Source organism: Eleutherodactylus coqui, chromosome 12, assembly GCF_035609145.1.
Source record: "Eleutherodactylus coqui strain aEleCoq1 chromosome 12, aEleCoq1.hap1, whole genome shotgun sequence".
Taxonomy (NCBI): Eukaryota; Metazoa; Chordata; class Amphibia; order Anura; family Eleutherodactylidae; genus Eleutherodactylus; species Eleutherodactylus coqui.
In genome coordinates this window covers 79,607,797-79,626,893 of record NC_089848.1, presented here as the reverse complement: position 1 = coordinate 79,626,893, position 19,097 = coordinate 79,607,797, and the positions used below count along the sequence as shown (strand labels likewise).

The following is a 19,097-nucleotide window of genomic DNA, read 5'->3' as shown; positions in this document are numbered from 1 at the left end:
CTCCATTGGCTTAACATAGCGGGCATTCAATACTGAATGGCTGTTATTTACACTGAGCGATCAGCTCATCATCCATCATTTATGCTGCATGAACAATGGACGATGAGTTGATTGCTGATTGCTCAGTGTAAATACAGAATGGCCGCTATGTTAAGTCAACGGAGAGCGGCGGGGGAGCGCAAGGAGAGAAATGTCCTCCAGCCTTCGCGCCCCACTGCTAGCTGCTCTGTGAGTGAGCCACCGCTACTAGCTCCCATGCTAGTGAGGACACACAGGGACGAGTGTCGGGCATCATTTGCCCGACATTCGTCCCATCCAAATGGACCTTAAATCTTTCAAACTTTCAGTCCTTTGAAAGATTATCTTTGCATGTAAAAACTCCTTTAGCCTCTGTGTAGCAGGCCTGCTTACTGTTTGTCTCTAGTGATTCATTTGAGTACACTTGGTTTTTATTTAGGTCTGTCCTCACCTACGACCTCTGATGACTCTGTACTGTGATAAAGGTGACAAAACTACCAATGTCCAATGGCGGTCAATGTGGTCTGTGTGACATAATTACAAATTCCACCGAAGGCACTCTGGCAGGTGTGGGAGCTTTCAGTCTCATGAGTAGCAGCAGACAATTGTCTGTGGCACTCTATAAACTTGCTGTATATCCTCACAGGACTAAAGCAGCACCAGCAGTCTCTTTGTCCTGCTGCTTTTCTATGCACAGATCACAATCACTAGATCAGGGTTCACTGTTTGATTCAGCGCCCTCTCATCTCTCCCACGGTCTGCTTTCTCTTGCACAGCAGCCATTCTCTCTCATTGTCCCTCTTCTCTAAGGCAGCTGCACCAAGTCCTCTGCCTCAGTCTTCACCTTGTGCCTCACACACAGATCCCGCACTAACTCTCTCCTTCCTGTTTCCACTCTCCATGTGCCATGTTACCTGCCCTGCCAATTAGTCAATTAAACATGCAAAATAGTCTTTTTCCTGCCATTTCCCATACTAGCCACTAGATGGCACCAATATATTACATTTATATAAACCATGGATTTGTTATATTATTCCATTCAGTTTCATTACTGCATAGACTGATTCCTCAGAATTAATAAAGTGCGAATAACCGCAAAATGCTAACAACGATCTGCTACCCCTCTACACATGCTTCTTTTCCAGTACATCTGTATCATCTTCACAAACCCCCTATCCTGTTACCCCTTTTACTTGTTTCATATTCTAGATTTGAAACGCTTCTTCCTGACGATATGTGGTGGCTTATGTCCTCTTCCCCACCCAAAGATTTGGCACCGCAACACCCGGAAATTGTGATGTATATCCTCTGCCTTCTTAAAATTGTGCCTTGTGACCTGTACCCTCTCCCTCCCTATAGATTGAGCTGTAGTCTGTGCCCTCCCCTCCAAGGATTGCCCCAGATGACCTGTGTTAATTCCCTTGAAAGATTATGCATGTGGCCTGTTTAAAAAATCCCTCTTTGTGCCCCACAATAACAGTACCCCTATTTGTGCCCTCACACATTAATAATATCCACTTTGCCCTTTGTGTTCCCAAAAAGTTATAGTGGTCCCGCTGTGTCTCCCACAAAGTAATAGTTATCTCTCTGTGCCCCTCCCAAGTCCTTCTGGGTGCCTGCCCCCTCCCCAAATGATGTTAGTCCCTCTGTACCCCTACCCCAGATAACAGTGATACCTCTGTGCCCCTGACCTCTTCCACAAGTAAGGGTGGTCCCTTTGTGACATACTTTGACCTTAGTTTTTGCATTTTTAACATTTTTTTTCCCTTTTATTCCTTTTGTTCCAACCCTCTCCCCATAGGACTTTCTAGGCTGTCCACTCATGGCCGCACTGACAGCACGCTATCTGGTATCTTATAGTTCTAATCACTTCTTCTGTAAACAGCAGGACACACAGAAGGCAGTATGTGTGTGTGTGTATATATATATATATATATATATATATATATATATATATATATATATATATATATATATTACACCCACACACAAGAGATGCCCAAGTTATGCCAGCATGGTCCATATCACAGGAGTTATATAACTTATACCAGCTGCACATATATTATTATATACAGAAGATATACGCACATTACACCAGCATGGTCCATATCATTATACATAGGATGTAAAGCTGATACCAGCTGTACATATAGAAATATATACAGAAGATGCCCAAGTTATACCAGCATGCTCCATATCACTATATACAGCATATGTATAACTTATAGCAGCTGTACATACATAACTATATACAGGAGATACCCAGGTTATACCAGCATGCTCTATATCACTCTATACCAGAAAACAAAGTTAACATATTTGTATTTTTATAAAAAGTATGCATTAATTGATTTTCTCTACAGTGGACCTTGAATCTTCTTATTAACAGGTTTCTTAAATTAATTATTAACAAATCAGTGTCTACATTATCAGAGTCACGCAGAGATAAACAATGTCAGTGCTGTGTGTCCTGTAATAAAGACTAATCCTCAGTAACTATAAAGAGTCCTTTCAGAAGGGACGATTGTTGCTCCTGTGCATTCAAAGAGAAGTGCTAATCCTTCAGTGAATGGAGGCGGAGCGGCTGGCGATCACTTCTGGCCGGCCTTCATTCATAGTAAACAGGCAGTTGTCATAGATGAACATGGGACGATCATTATGTGATTTTTACACCGGGCCCTTAGTTCTTGCAGTTCCTTTATTATATCTTATCTCATGAAAGCTGAATGGCAACAACATGGTCGTCTCTGCCACATCCCAGGGAACTTTTGTTATTTAAAAAAAAAAAAAAAAAGTACTTACCTATTCCTCCTCCTTCAGCCTTCTTACCGCATCTATTCCTCGCTGATCCTCTCCAGTCCCCTGGGTCACCTCACCTCCAGCCGGCCAGAACCTCTCCTTGTTATGGAGGGTCCATTCTCGGCATTCTCCCTCCAGCAGTTCAGTACAGGTTACGTCACTTGTGTTCACTGCCTAGGAAGGAATGCCGATCTATTGCTGAGACTGTGCATGCATGCTGTCTTACCGCTAGAGTTCCTATAATATTGCACATGCGCAGTCTCACCAATTGCTCGGCATTCCTTCCTAGGCAGTGAATGTTATGTCACTAATGACAGTCGTAGCGTACATTGCCCTGCAAGAAGAAGAATACCGGCAATGGTTGCTTCGTCACCGGAAGAAGAAGAATCCGTCCAGCTGGAGGTGACCCGGGGGACTGCAGGAGACAGAAGATCGGCGAGAAGATGCAGTAAGAAGACTGACGGGGGAGGAATAGGTTAGCATTGAATCTGTCTGGTTGTGCAGTGATCTGTCATAAGTATATAGCACTACAAAAACGGACTCGTGAGAACCCTTTGGAAGGTGTAATGGTGGCCATATCTGACTTTCCAACCATGAACAGTAATGTATATGGCCCTAGTAGTTGATCAGATCATGTAGTTTAGAATTTGATCACTAGATGGCAGAAACCTCAGAATTTTGTCAACTTTGTGTTGATGTTACAGCCAGTTTAGCACTGGAGATCAGAAGACATTCGATCTGTAAGTTGATAATTAAAAAATGAAATTATTGTGAATGTGACCCTGACATTCTGACAGATGTGCGTCACTCACCTATCTATGTGTCATCCTACTGGGAAAGCCTCATGAAGATGGTTGTTCCATACAAAATGCTGGAATCACTATATAGGTCATTGTATAGGGGGCATTGCTGCACTCATACTGCTGGATTCTGTCAGTCATTGTATTTGGCAGCTAATGAGTTAACTCCCGCTAAGACGTTATAAACAATAAGTTTCACAATAATGCCTCATTGAGGTGGAGATTGTCACAGGACAAGATCCAAGAAGTTTGACAGCAACCTGTGCCAGGAAGGTTTGTCTGCAGTCCCTGGCACAGACCCAGCTGCCAAAGAGGCTCATGCTACTTTCACATATAGGCAGGTGTAGTGGCCCAGAGTTAGCAGGGCCCCTCTATAATGCTATATGTCTGTCTCCTATGGGTTCTTTCAGATGAGCGATTTTTTTTTGACATGCTGAAGATTTTTCTCTGTCAAAAGATAGGACATGTCCTATCTTTTGATGGCACAGCGCCGGCGGCTCCCATAGACTCCTTTGGGAGATGGCAGACTGGGAGGGTGGGGGTGGCACACTTACTAATAGCAGCCGCGACGTGCGCGTGGCCGCTATTCGTTCACCCGGTTTACCATTCAAGATAGCTGCGCTGTTTTAGCACGGCTATCTGAGCGTTAAAACGACGCTCGTGTTAAAAAGCCCAAAGGGTGGCTTTACACAGGACAACCATTGTCCGAATAGTCGCTCAATAGAGAAAACGTAAGTGATAGTTGTTCTGTGCAAACGGGGCCACCAATTGGGTGATGAGTGAGAAGTCGTTTACTAGTCGCTTTGTTTCAGCTCACCTAAAAATAGTCATTGATTAATTATCGTCTGGTGTAAATAGGTAATTGTTGTCTTTCAACGACCAGCCAACAACTTTGCAGGGAGGTGTGTGCTTGTTCAGCATGCGCCTCCCACTGAATGCTGATTGGTTCCCACCTCTTTTTTTGAACATTTTGCCCTCCCACTTAATGCTCATTGGTTCCCGAAAACACATTAATATGTGTGAGTGAACATCAACTGAACAGTCTCTGCTGGAGATCGGAAGAACACTGTGTGCTACAGTCGCCTGGGGGTTTCGGTCTACTTTTGGTGTCCACCTGAAGACCGCTCACACTTATTTATGTGCATTAAGTAGACTCTGCAATTAATGAGCATGCATTGAATAGGGGCGGAAATTTCTAAATACATTCCTGTTAAAGAACATCACGCCCCCTAACTAGCTGAACAATATTTTGACCCATGTACATGTGCCCAACAATTTGTACAGCAATTGCAAAATTGAACCAAAAGTGAACAACTGCTCTGTGTAAAAGCGTAAGGGGCTACTGGACTGATTTTCGTATTGCACCATTGATCCTGTTTTTTGGCATTTTTACCTATTTTGTACAGAGGACTAGTTAGCGACAAGGTATTCAAAGGTAAAGCTTGAATTGCCCAACAATTACTGCCATGTTCCAATTTTTCATTTCTATTCCTGTGTTTATAATTAAATATTGTAAGCTTTGGTTACTCCATCTGCTACATTGTATCCTGGTCCTGCTTCGCACCACTACCTTCTGTGGCAAAAGCACGCAAACAGTTGTCCATACACTTTAGCGACTATTCTAAGTGACTATTCAGACGATAGTCACCCAGTGCAAAGCCACCTTAATAGGTCTTTCAGGGGAAAAGATTGTGGGGGAACATAAAAAGTTGATATAAATGACAATATGAGAATAAAGTACAATCTATGGAGGATGCTAGCCTTAAAGTGAAGCGGTAGTAGCCCCAAGAGGTCCACTTGGGTGGTTCCGCCGGGCCAGAGGTATGGCTCATACTCTGTGACTGTCGTAAGGCGAGTTATTAGTAATATTGTTCTGATTAGAGGTTAGTAAACCCAAGGAATCCAAAGGTGAAAGATATCTCAGCTCCTGTTTGCCATCTCCACAGCTGTTAAGTTTGCAAGGAAATCATTAACAGCAGAACCTGGACAAAACCCAAGATGTTGGCTAAGATCTTCCTCTCCGCCTCTTCTCCTTAGAGTAAAACCTGAGGGCAGGTGAATTCACACTTTGCAGCAGCCATGGTGAGCCGAGCATTGGTCTCTGCCAGGTGGCTCTCAGGAGCCCTCAAAGCCAAGAGAGCCCCTGCCCTACGAGTGCTGGACACAACCTGGTACTCACCTGGAGGTAAAGATGCCAGGAAGGAGTTTGCAGAAAGGCACATACCAGAAGCCTCCTTCTTTGACCTGGAACAATGCAAAAACCAACAATCACCCTATGAGATGATGCTGCCCAGTGAGTCCAAGTTTGCCAAGTATGCGGGTGAATTGGGCATCTGCAATGACAGCCATGTAGTGGTCTATGATTCCAACAACTCAGGTATGCTCTTCGCCCCAAGGCTTTGGTGGATGTTTCGTGTTTTTGGACACAATAACGTGTCGGTGCTGGATGGGGGTCTTGTTAATTGGATGAAGCAAGGGCTCCCAGTGACATCTGAGATGGCACACGTGACGCCGGAGACATTACAAGTGACATTGAACCGCTCTTTGCTCAAGAGCTTCGAAGACATTCAAGAGAACATCTCCAGCAAGAGGTTCCAGCTGGTGGACGCCAGATCAGAAGCAAGATTCCGTGGTCCAGAGCCGAAGGCCGGAGAAGGTGAGGGCTGGGGTGGGGTGGGGGGTATTACCGAGCTGGGGGTGACTGAGTAAGATTAGGTTCACTTGTGCAAAGGGGTAAAATAATGAGGGTTTGCCTGCCGTCCTATGTAAAATCACAGATAACAACAAATAGAACTCATTTTTGATATACTTGACAAACTAAGTGCTATTTATACAAGACCAAGTCAGATATGCTGCATTTAAAAAGGTCTCCTGAACATTGTTTCATGCACCCGAAGTGGATTCAAGAGGAATGGGAAATATAAAGGAATGACTGTAGCACATACAGCTTGACAAACTCCTCTCTACTGCACCTGCCAAATCCAGCTCTACTATGTATCACAAACTCCTCTCTACTGCACCTGCCAACAGCAGCTCTGCTATATAGCACAAAGTCAGGTATGTGCATCTAACAAAGTCACCTCCCTTTGAGGGCTTACTCACATAAATGAGATTATCGCGAAAGTTTTGTGAATAGGACTTTCTTATGTTAATGCATCGCACGAAAATCGCAAGTTAGTGCTTTGCGATGTAATAAAAAGGAGGCTTCATAGGTAAACATGGGAGATTTAAAAAAACGCAAAATGCACCCGTATCTCAATGACCATCGCAACTTTAGGGTTGGACTGTGGAAGATAGACACCGGACTAGGTAAATGTTTGAGTATTAGGCGCAACCCGGGAACATATAAAAGTACACCCCAGTGTATCCACCTAACGTCTCCAGCATATTTACACATTTCGAGGCTGCCAAGCCCCTTCCTCAGCATCTGTACTGCGTATAGTATATTATGTGGAGGTGGTACAAAGTACAAGGCAGCTGGAACAAGGTACCTGGATGCTCTAAGGTATAGAGAAATAAAGCATAAAAACAATGAATAGCAGGAACATAATAAAATATCTAGCAGAAATACTAAATAGACGTCCATTGTAAAGATATGATCCGTGCGCTTTATTCACTGTCTGGTTAGAAATAGCTCAGAGTTAACTCCTAAAAACAGAACAACAACAAAAAAACAATGTTTTATTCAAATTACACTAAAAGGAAATGCATAAAAATCTATATACACCTAAACTGATACATAAGTAAGCTAATAACAATAAAAGGGTTAATAATATGCACATATGTGGGAAGATATATATGGGTTTGTACAATAGCATCATTATGAGGTCTCATTGAAAATAGTGCGGGGGGGTGGAGAGGGGGTGGAGAGGAGGCGGGAGCTCAGTGCACTGCTCCCGGCTCTTCCAGCCTCCTCCCCCTGCAGAGAGAGACGCCGTATATCGGCCGTCGGGAATACCCGGCCGATATACGGTTGTCTGAATAAGCCCTTACTTTTATATGTTCCCGAGTTGCACCTAATATTTAACCTTTTTACTTAAAAAAATGTATGAATGAGTAAAAAAAGTTAAGATAGTAAAAAAAAATACTTTCCCCGTATTCATAATAAAAATCAAAATTGCCCCCCCCCCAAACATATTGGGTATCCTGGCATCTGTAAAAGTCCAATCTATCAAAGTAACGCATTATTTACCCCCGCACAGTGAACATTAGTCATAAAACAAAAGAGAGAATCAGCAGACCAGCGCTCCAAACTATAGGATTCCCTCAAGGAGGTGGCTAAACGATAATATAAGCGTCAGTGAAAAAGAAGGGGACTTACCTGGTGTGGAACACCCGTCAGAGGACAGGCGTCCACACAGTCAGTCCGGAAAAGCTTGATAAAATATCCAGAAGGGCAAGATCCCTTGTCCATAGGGAGAGCGTCCGGGGAAGGGCCCGCAGGTGGGAAAACCTTGGTCAAGAACACAATGGACAAAGTAGAAAAGAGCCCCATGCTTCTATACACTTAGGATGGTGTGGATAGTACGAGTCTAGTGAGAAGTATGACCTACTTTGTTGAGGAGCCCTACATACAGGACTCCTCTATATCTGGGATTGTCCTTAATGAGCCAGACTGAGTCCTGGGAGATTTCAACTTTTTATTGGTGGAGAGACAAACGTGTGCAGACACAGGTAACAATAGTGGGGAAACCAATGGGGTACAACGCGTCTCAGAGAAAAAGTGTAATAAAAAATGATCAAAAACACGCATTAACTCCAAAATGGTACCAATAGAAACCACAAAAAATGAGCTCTTGCGCAACCAAGTCGATGGAAAAACAAAAACGTTATGGTGGTTGGAAAATGGCGGCAGAAAATATTTATTTTTTTGCCAAAGATATTATTAGTATTTTTTTTAAGTACATCAAAAATAAAACTACATATAATATATATAATATTAACAATAGGTTTAGAATATGGACATACGTGGGAAGATATTCATAATGTGCACAATTGGGGCATAATGATGTATTTGAGAAAGAATCGGGAATGTAAATATGGAGGAAAATTTAGAGAAAAATGCTGCTCAATTTCTACATTTTCCTCCACATTTATGTCACATATTTTGTCAAAAATGACCTGATAACTGTATTCTGTGGGTCAGTACGATTACTGCGATACTAAATTTATATAGTTTTATCTTTGCTGTACTACTTAAAAAAAACAAAAAACTAATGATTTGTTTGGGAAAAAAAATTCTGCTCCATCTTCTGACCGCCATTCTCAATCAATATATTGGTATGATGGTTTGTTTTTTTGTGGGACATCCTGCAGTTTCTATTGGTACCATTTTGAAGTTCATGTGCCTTTTTGATCGTTTTTCATGACTTTTTTTTCTTAGAGACGGGATGAGACCAAAAAAGCGCAATTTTGTCCTTGTGGTTTTTTTTTCCTGAAGTCATTTATTGTGCGGGATAAATAATGTGTTACTTTGATAGATCAGACTTTTACAGACTTGGTGATACAAAATATTTTTTTTTAATTATAAATATTGGAAAATGGTTGTTTGTTTAAAAAAAAAAAAAAATGAAAAGTGCAGGTTGCATACATTCAGGTTGAAGACCTGAAAGGGTAAAAAAAAAAATGGACACGCAGTTCCTTCATAATATTGACATTCTAAACAGTTGTTAATGTAGAGTCACAAGCCGGCTTCTATTCTTGAAGCATAAAAGAGGTCAATGCTTGCCTGTAAAAATATTACTCTGTATATAAGGCAAACGGAGAATAAAGCAGAAAGCAAGAATAAAACTTATGAACTTTTTATCAAGACAGTCATATTAAAATCTCTATCAAGGCCTAAGTCACACGGGCGTTTTTTCACGCGATTTGCGCATCGCATGACGGATGCGCATGCGCAAATCGCGTGACCGGCGCCGAAAAATCGGCCCAAAAATCGCCCGAAAATCTGCTCCTAGCCGCGTTTCATTAGAAACGGGCCGGAGCTGTCCAGCGCATTGCATTCAATGGAGACGGCAATACAGCGGCTCCATTATATGCAAGCGCTGCGGGCGAGTGTGGGATGAATTGTCGGGAAGGGGTTAAATATATAACCCCTTGCCTGCAATGCATCCTGAAAAGTGAAAAAATAAAAAAAAGGATGTACTCACCTGCTCCCGGCAGCTGGAGATCCCGGCGGCCGGCCTGCAGTGGGTGTGAAGGGGGTGTGACTCAGGCTTGACCCTGATTGGCTCAGCGCTGAGCCAATCAGAAGCAAGTCTCAGTCACACCCATTCATGAATTCATGAATGGCTGTGACTGAGATCAGCCTCTGATTGGCTCAGGCTGAGCCAATCAGGGGCAAGCCTGAGTCACACCCCCTTCACACCCACTGCAGGACCGCCGCGGGGATCTCAGGCTGCCGGGAGCAGGTGAGTACATCCTTTTTTTTATTTTTTCACTTTTCAGGATGCATTGCAGGAAAGGGGTTATATATTTAACCCCTTCCCGACAATTAACCCTGCGCACGCCGGCAGCCCATTGCTTTCAATGGAGCGGCTGTATTGCCGCTCCATTGAATTCAATGGGCAAACATCGTTCTTCTCTGCCACAGCTGTTCCAGCTGTGGCAGAGAAGAATGATTTATCTTCTATATGTTCTCATTGGGGTCGGCGCTGCTGCCGCCGGCCCCATTGAGCGCATATAGAGAAGAGAACAGGAATCGCAGATCGCAGATAGGTGCGATCTGCGATTTCTGTTCTCTAATTTATCGGACGAGCGCATAAAAAGCGCTCATGTGTCCGATACCATTGCAAAGCAATGGTTTTAAAAAATCGCCGGAAGCATGCGCATGCGCAAATCGCGGCAATAAACGCCCGTGTGACTGAGCCCTCACTGTTGTGTGAAGTAATAGGTAACTATCGTGTTTTCCGTATATGCTGAGGTAGCTGCTTTTTTTTTTTTTTTAATTGTTGGAGGGACTAGAACTTCCCAATTAGTCAACTCCATCTTAGCCTATTATCGTGGTCCCAAGATATGCCATCATTCTTACCCAAGACCACATCACTATCTGTGAAGGTGGGACTTGCGATATGGAAGATACTAATATTCACCCATTCTTACCCTCTCTCTCTACTTGAATAACTTTCTCCTTTCTCAGACTTATTCATGAAGATACAGTACTCCACGGCTGTGATTTATGGTGTGGGTTGACCTAGGGAATTGTAAGGTGTGGGGATTTATGATGTAGTAAATACACAAGGTGTTGGCCCTGCTCAGAGGCTGATATTATTTAACCCTTTCCAATCCACTGTCTGACCTATGAAGACATTATGATTTAAGGCTTTACAGCTCTGATGTTGGTCTACCATCGGGGTTCTCTTACTATTGCCAGCCTCTATGCTGTCGGAGCCTATCCAATGTGTCACCTCATGCAGTACTGGCTTTTACCCAGCAGATAGTGCCGTTGTATAACGGCTGAAAAAGAGTAAGCCCCCTAGGAAAACCAGGATACAAATTGGAGTGGAAAGGGTTAAAGCCATGTACTCATAGCAGGGTTTCCAGATATTTAGATGTGTTTTGTACCATTTTCCCAATTCGCGATTTCTTCATAACTGTGAGGCTTTTTCTGCCCATTAGAACAAGGAAGGGGGCTTAGTTTTACGCCACATCAGGGGGGTCAGGAGTTTAGCAGCAGAAATCAAGAAAGCTGGGACGTTTTTGCTAGTGGAACGTAGACAAGTGGAGGGTTTTTATAAGAGGATATTTACTGGGGATTACTCATATTTTGTTAATATGCTCTACTATTTGTGACCAATAAGGTGTGACCAGATGTGAAGTAGAAAGCCTCCACCCAGGTCACATCGCCAGTTTCGACCTAGCTAGGCTTGCAGGTGTCTTATACCATCTTGTCAAGAGTTTGAAAGGGTTTTCCTGGATACAAACACATGTACTGAACTCGTGGGAGCTAGTAAGTATTTTGACTGTGTCCTCTCTGGAGAAGTTGGACTTCAAGTCCCTCTCCCACTTCCTTAAACACCATGGTTTGGTAGAAGTGGAGCTTAGTAGTAAGCCTTTATAAAGCTTTGAGGTGAGTTATCTCGGGAGGGATGGAAGAGAGGTTTAGGTTTCGAAACAGAGTGGATCTCGAAGTTTGTTTTTGTACAGAGTCTGAAACTTTTCTGTAGATTGAAAGATCTCTGGTCTCTCCAAAAAAAGTGAGCAGGCCTTTTTTTGTATGGGAGTATCTAATTGGTCAGGGGTGTCCAGTTTAATTTCCCTAATAATGTTATAAACGGTCGATGATTTTAAATTGTTTCAAATTTTAGGAACTTAAGGGTTTATTGGCTAAAATTGAGGGAATTAGTAAGGCCGGAGTCATGGGGGATAGGTTACATGAGTTTGGTATTGCCTTGTGAATTCCTTGCAGAGTTTCAGTTGTGGTAAAAGTGATGGGGTTAAGGAAGTGTTTATAATTTAACCGGGGAATTGAGGCAGAGCCAATGGTGGAGTTCGGGCGACTTTTCTATGTTAATTGTCAGGACATATATTGAGCGGGCTACTAACGATGGCCACCTGGCGAGGTGGTTAGCTTGGTAATAATGGTGATGATTGTAAGGCCAAAGCCTCCTTGTGGTTTTTTTTTTTGATTAAATAGGAGTAAACTATTCTCAGCCTGCAGTAGTTCCAAATGAACTGTATAAAGAAGGTTTTAAGTCTTTTTGTTTTTTTTAAGAAATGGTTGCGGATCACTATTGGCATAGTATAAATTGTGTATAGGATGAATGGTGAGATACATGTGGAAATCAAGTTCTTCTGTCCCATCCGCGAAAGGAAAGGCAAATTTAAGTCTTGCAATTGATTCTGCGTTTTCATCAAAAGTGGTGTGAAATTAAGTCTGTATAACATGGATGGGTCCGGTGTTAGTGTGACACCCAGATATTTAATACCAGAAGTGGGCCATGTAAAGGGAGATTGTCTTTTTTATGGATGGAATCAAGTCATTAGGAATCGAGATATTTAAAGCTTCAGATTTCTCATAGTTTATTTTGAAGTTGGAAAATTTCTGAAGAATTCAAAAATCTCTAGGATTGCTAAGAGTGCTTTTTGGGAGTTTGTTGCAAGTATTAAGAGAGCATCAGCCAAGGCTGCTGTGGTGTGTGTGTGAACTGTTTGACTTTTAAGCCAATTATGTCAGGGCATTGTCTTATTTTTTTGGAGAAGTGTTTCCATCACTAGAACAAATGTGGTGAGAGAAAGTGGGGAAACCTTGTCTGATGCCGATTTTTGTCGTAAAGCGTTTCAATGAAGTGCCATTGGCTTGCACTTTGGCTGTGGGTTGTGAATATAGGGAGGAGATGGCTGAGATAAAGTTGCATTGGGAAACCAAATTTATGTAGGGCATCTCTCATGTAGCTCCAGTTAATTCTATCGAAGGCTTTTTCAGCGTCTGTGCCAAGTAGGACAAGAGGGCGAATCTTGTTGAGTCTGGCATAGTCTATTGCATGTATGATGCAGGATGTGTTGAACTTCCTTTACCTGTTTGGGACGACCCCCACTTGGTCAGAGTGTACAAGTTTTGTGAGTAAGGGTGAGATTCTGTGTGCTATAAGTTTTACCTACAGTTTAAGGTTGGTGTTCAGTAGGGAGATTGGTCTAGAATTACTGCATAATTCTGGGTTTTTGCCTTCTTGGGGAATTATGGAGATGAATGCCTCTAAAGATTGTTTGGGAAGGGATGTGCCCACTAATAGGGAGTTACAAATGGTGGGAGGAGGATTCTGGAGAATTTTTTTATAATAATTTATGGGAAATCCACGGGACCTCAGACTTTCCTATTGGGAATTGATGAGAGGCCCTTTAAGATCTCTGGAACTGTGAATGGTTGGAGTAATTGCGCTTTGTCCGCTTCTGTAAGTTTCAGGAGGGTTAATGAGTCCAGGAAATGAGTGTTGGAGGGAAGGGTTGCAAGTGGGGGGATCAGGGTGTGGGGTATTTGTTAAATTATACAAGGTTTCATGGTAATTTTGGAATTCTTTGGCCATCTCTGAGGGAAAAAAATATGATAAAAATCTCAGCACTTAAAAGTTCAACTTGATTGTTAATCCTTAATAATGACAGAGATAGTGACAGCACACAGCAGCACCTACGTGTTTCCAGTAGAACCTCTCTTGACTGCTCACAGGGACTTGAATTTGCAACCGTTTGATCGCTCATACAGTATAATGCATGCTACTATGGAGATTGCAAGAACAAAAAGAACCAGGAAGTGCAAAGTAGTGAAAAACGTGAATGAAAATTGCGAACATGCTTTAAAAAACAGTAAAAAAGAAAACGCAAGGAAAATGGTCAGTTTTTCACTGACCAATATTGCACTTGGCCGTGTAAATATGGCTTCAGGGCTTCTTCACACGGGCATATGAACAACTATGCTCGCGGCTATGGAGCATAGTTGCACATGAACCAGGGTTGTGGGTTTTTTTTTTTCCGGACCATTCAAATTCTCAAATATAGCGCATGAGTTTGGGAAAAAAAATGAAAACGCAGGGAGATAAATCCTGCCCTATTTTCTCTGGCCTAGTATTAATGGGCGAGAATACAGCTAGTGAAAATGAAATCAATGGTTTCATTTTGTCCTCTTATGTGGCCGTGATAAAAGCTCTACATAAGCAGAAAAAAAGGTCACTACACACAAGTTGCCTCTGAGAGCTTTTTTGTATAGGCCAAAGGGGGAACCACTTTTAGGGCTTCAGGTGACAAGACTGTTCATGTTATCGCACCACAACTATCATTTGCATATCTGCCTGAGATGTAACTGCATGCTGGGTTTTGCAGCAAAACGACAACTTCTTCTAGGGGTTGTAAAGTGACCCAAGCAGGAGGCCTGCCGCCATGGGGAAGACCACGTAGAAACCAAGATAGATGTCATGGGTGGCTCTTTGATCTCTTCCGCCAGTGGTGCCAGGTTGGCCTAGCTCAGCCACTCGCAGTACATAAAGGTAGCAGTAAAAAAAATATGAATATCACGTGACGCCAGTACCTCTTCAAGGCTGCTTTTCCCACAGTGTGAAATAAAAGGTCACAGTCCAATAATGACTTTTGCAGAAAAACAACCACAGGTGCCCGGTTGTACTCTACTCATAACTTTGCAGCTTTGATTCTTCATAAAGTAATAAATTGTGCAGAAACAACAATCTTCTGTACAGATTCTCTCTTCCCTTCCCCACCTTCTCTGTTACACTCTTACTAGGAGACACTCTTTCCTCCGAACTTTGAACGTCTACATAAACTGATAGACCGTCCGTGGGGTATGCACTCCCGACTCATCAGCATACAGTCTAGTTTCTTATTTTGCTCTCAGGCTTCTTAAGTTGCTTTTCTTCTCTTTCCATAGTAGGAGAACCGTTACTCCACGCTACCAGGGACAAAGATGGCAGCACAGTACCACTTCCACAATTATGTGTTATATATATGGACACTGCCAATACCACTTCTCTTCTGTATGAGATGTATATATGGACACAGTACCACTTCTGTAGTTGTTTGTAGGGTATTATGTTCAGTAACTGTTGTAATCCTGTAATTATCCATGATCGCACAGTACTACATCTATTGATCTGCACTTCTCAGTACCTACCTGTATAGACAAGGCCCTTAGCATTTCCTTAGCTCTGTATGCTCAGCGTGTTCTATTTCTACACCTATAGAGGACTGCACAGTACAACTTCTACAAGATGACAAAAGTATTGGGACCCCCACCAATCCTGTGCTAGCAGGTGAAGGGGATATGGGAATCGAATGTGTGAGAATTAGGTAAAAAGTAGAGTATCACACAGGCATCCCAGGACAGATCATCAAAACGTCACAAGACGTAGAGCTGACAGACCTTCAACTGGTGGAATGTCACCTGAGTAACAAATCAGTACTGGCCATCACAGCACTTGTAAAGTCCACTGTTGTCAATAGAAACTATCCGGGGTGTGTGTAGTGCAGTCACGTTCAGGTAGATCTCGTAAACTGACAGAATGTGGACAACACATACCATCTGCTGAAACCCTCGCTCAGAGGTCTCCCTGGCCATTGTAACATCCATTAGCACCAAACTCATCCATAGGAACTGAATGTGAAGGGTTACCACGGACGAGCGGCTGCACACAAGCCCAACATCACAGCAGTGAATGCACATAGCTGCTTGCGATGGTGCTTGGAATGTCGCTCTTGGGCAGTAAATGAGTGGAAGCAAGTGTTGTGGACTGATGAATCACAGTACGCCAACTTCTGATCAGATGGCTGCACTTGGGTATGGTAGTTTAGTCTTGAGCGGTTTGTACAACACTGTATCGTCCCAACAGTGAAGTTTGGAGTTGCTTCTGTTATGGTGTGGGGGTGTTTCTGCTAGGAAGGACTAGGCCATTGGTTATAGTGAAGTCCATCATCAGCACCAATGAATACAGAGACATTCTGAACAATGAGGCATGGACTACTCTGTAGCAATACTATGGCACAGTACCGTGTCTCTACCAACATGACCGAGCACCATGTCATAACAGCACACAGGGCTGAGTCTTGGTTTGCGGAGCAGAAGGTCTACAAACTTCATTGACCAGCGCAAAGTCTGGATCTCAAGACCATTGAGCATGTTTAGGACAAACTAGAATACCATATCCTTGTAAGTCCATCAACCCCAAACACTTTCTGAAGCTCTCCTCAAGAAATGGAGGCAAATCCCTCCATACATCAATCAAACTTTGTAGAAAGCAGTCTAGAAGGGTTATTGCAATAATTGCGGGCCAAGGGGGCCCAACATGACATTTGATTTTTATTCACATTTTTCAATACATCACCTTCTATGTATCCCAATAGTTTTGTCAACAGTGTATTGATCTGTACTTTTCAGTACCTTTCTTCCATAATTTATGGTACTGTACCACTCCCCTAGTTTTGTATGTTATTTGTCTGTACCTATACATGACAGCACAAGACAACTTCTTTAAATCCTCTAATCAATTAGCCATAAGTAGTTGAATAAATGATTGTGGGTGGAGTTATCACAGCATGGGAGGAGTCCTAATCTCTTGTACCTTTCAGACATTGAGCCCGGCCACATCCCTGGATCAGTGAATCTTCCTTTCTCCAACTTTCTGACAAAGGATGGCTATGAAAAACCAGAGCATGAGATCCGGCAACTGTTTGAGAAGCAAGGGATTGACCTAATGAAGCCCATGACCGCTACCTGCCGCCGTGGAGTCACTGCCTGCCATCTGGCTCTGGCCTCCTTCCTGCTAGGCAAAGAGGATGTGTCCATCTACGATGGGGCTTGGTCAGAATGGTTCCACCGCGCAAAGCCTGAGCAGAAGGTCTTTGAGAAGAGAAACAGGGCGTAAAGGAAAAAAGGGGCCGCTGCACTGGACATGATTGGACAATATGGCAGCCTATCCAATGGGAAAGATGTGTGAAGACTGTCATTTAATAAATGTTTTTGTAAAGGTGACTGCATCAAGTTTTTTGTGGTTGGCTCTTGTAAGGGGGGACAGACACACAGACAGACCATCAACACAGGTAAACTAAAAAAAATAAGTTTGTTATTCAACTACAAACCATACCTGCAAAAAAAACCCAAAACTTCAAAACCTTCTTGCGCCACATGCGAATGTCCGCGGTCGGACCCAGACCATCTCTTCTGGCCACAGGTTTAGCATAAACCCACCCACCTGAAGATCATGTATTGCTTTTGTGACCAGTTTTGTCATTCCCGTCTGCGCGTTCCAGTCCGTGAAATTCCAGTGCACTCGTGAAAGTTCAAACGCACTGTGAATGCTGTGGCAGCTGAGGAGGTCATGGTAGGGATTATGCTAAAACCTACATCTTGGAGAAACTGTCTGGGACCGACCCCGAGACTGTACTGCGAAGATCTGCATGAGGCGTGTAAGCGTTTTAAAGACTTTTTTGCAGGTATAGTTTGAAACTGAACAATAAACTTATTTTTGAAAAGAAGAAGGCAGCGAGGAAGCACTAAAAAGCTATAAGGGGGAAAAAGCAGCAAAGGTGGAGAAACAGAGACTTACAGCCAAAAAGAATAAAAATAACCCTAAACTGTACATCAGTTATATAAATAGTAAACAGATTAATACTGACAGTGTTGGCCCTTTTAAAAAATATGGGAACAATTGTAGAGGTTGATGAGAAGAAAGCAAGTCTATTTGGCTTCAAATGGCTCAATGCACATATGCGATGTTTTAACGCTTGCGATGCAGTGGTAAAGCAAAATTGCGGCGTGTCCATTCTTTTTACGATCGCGCAGTGCCAGCCCCATTGAATTCAATGGGAGATGCTCGTAATCCTCTGCCACTGCTGTAACAACAGACTTCCCGTGGCGAGGACTTTCGAGGGGTGGGCTTGAAATATAAGGCCACATTTCTCCCCCCTTCCCAGAAAATAATCCATGAACTGTAGAGAAGAAATTACAAAATATTAATACACTACCTTGGAAGCGCAGTCAACTCTGGTGTGTCTTACAGCAGGTCCAACACTTTTCTTCTCTTTCTCTTCTCGACGGGGATTTAAAAATCTCCGCCCCTTGAAAGCGCTGCCGCTGATTGGCTGAGCGCTGTGACCAATCGCAGGCAGCGCTCAGCTGTCCTTTAATGACGGCTGGGCGCTGCCTCTGATTGGTCACAGCACTCAGCCAATCAGAAGCAGCGCTTCCAGGAGTCAGGGTTTTTTAAATCCCCGGCCAGAAGAGTGTTGGACTTGCTAGAAGACGTGCCAGAGATGACTGCGCTTCCAAGGTGATGTATTAATTTTTTTTCTACAGTTCAGATTATTTTCAGGGAGAGGGCTTATATTTCAAGCTCCACCAAAAATCCTCGCCACGGGGAGTCCTCTGCCACTGCTGTCACAGCAGTGGCAGAGGGTAGTGAGCATCTCCCAATGATTTCAATGGGCTGGCGCTGCTGCTGCCGCCAGCCTTATTGGAAACAATTGCAGAAGATCACTATCTCCTGCCGTGGCTGTGACATCCACAGCAGGAGATTCCTTCAGCCCTGCTGGGATAGGAGGCCGTTTCCCTGCCGAAACGCCTCGCATCTAGGGCTTCAGAAGGATAGTCTAGCGATATCGGGGTGTCAATCACATCCCGATATCGCTCTCACCAGTGTGCAGGGGCCCTCAAAAAGATTAAAATAGACAAATCACCAGGTCCTGATGGCATACACCTCCGAGTACTAAGGGAATTAAGTAATGTGATAGACCATTTTTTTTCCTTATATTTAAGGACTCTATAGTGACGGGGTCTATTCCACTGCATTGGCACATCACCAATGTGGTGCCAATATTCAAGAAGGGGGTCAAAAATTGAACCTGGAAACTACAGGGCGTTAAATTTTATTTCTATAGTGGGTAAAATGTTTGAAGTTTTTTCAAGAGATGCCATCCTGGAGTACCTCAACTGTATAACTTCGTATCAACATGGGTTTATGAGAGATCGCTCCTGTCAAACCAATC

General features: G+C 43.2%; 1 protein-coding gene across 1 annotated transcript; it reads left to right on the top strand.

Annotated features, from left to right (window-relative positions):
- The first annotated feature begins 5,677 nt into the window (after positions 1-5,677).
- Positions 5,678-17,085, top strand: LOC136586474 (thiosulfate sulfurtransferase-like). The gene is made up of 2 exons (XM_066584571.1): positions 5,678-6,273; positions 16,683-17,085. The coding sequence occupies exons 1-2, from the start codon at positions 5,697-5,699 to the stop codon at positions 16,976-16,978; spliced, it is 873 nt and encodes a 290-aa protein (XP_066440668.1). The 5' UTR covers positions 5,678-5,696; the 3' UTR covers positions 16,979-17,085.
- Positions 17,086-19,097: the final 2,012 nt, after the last annotated feature.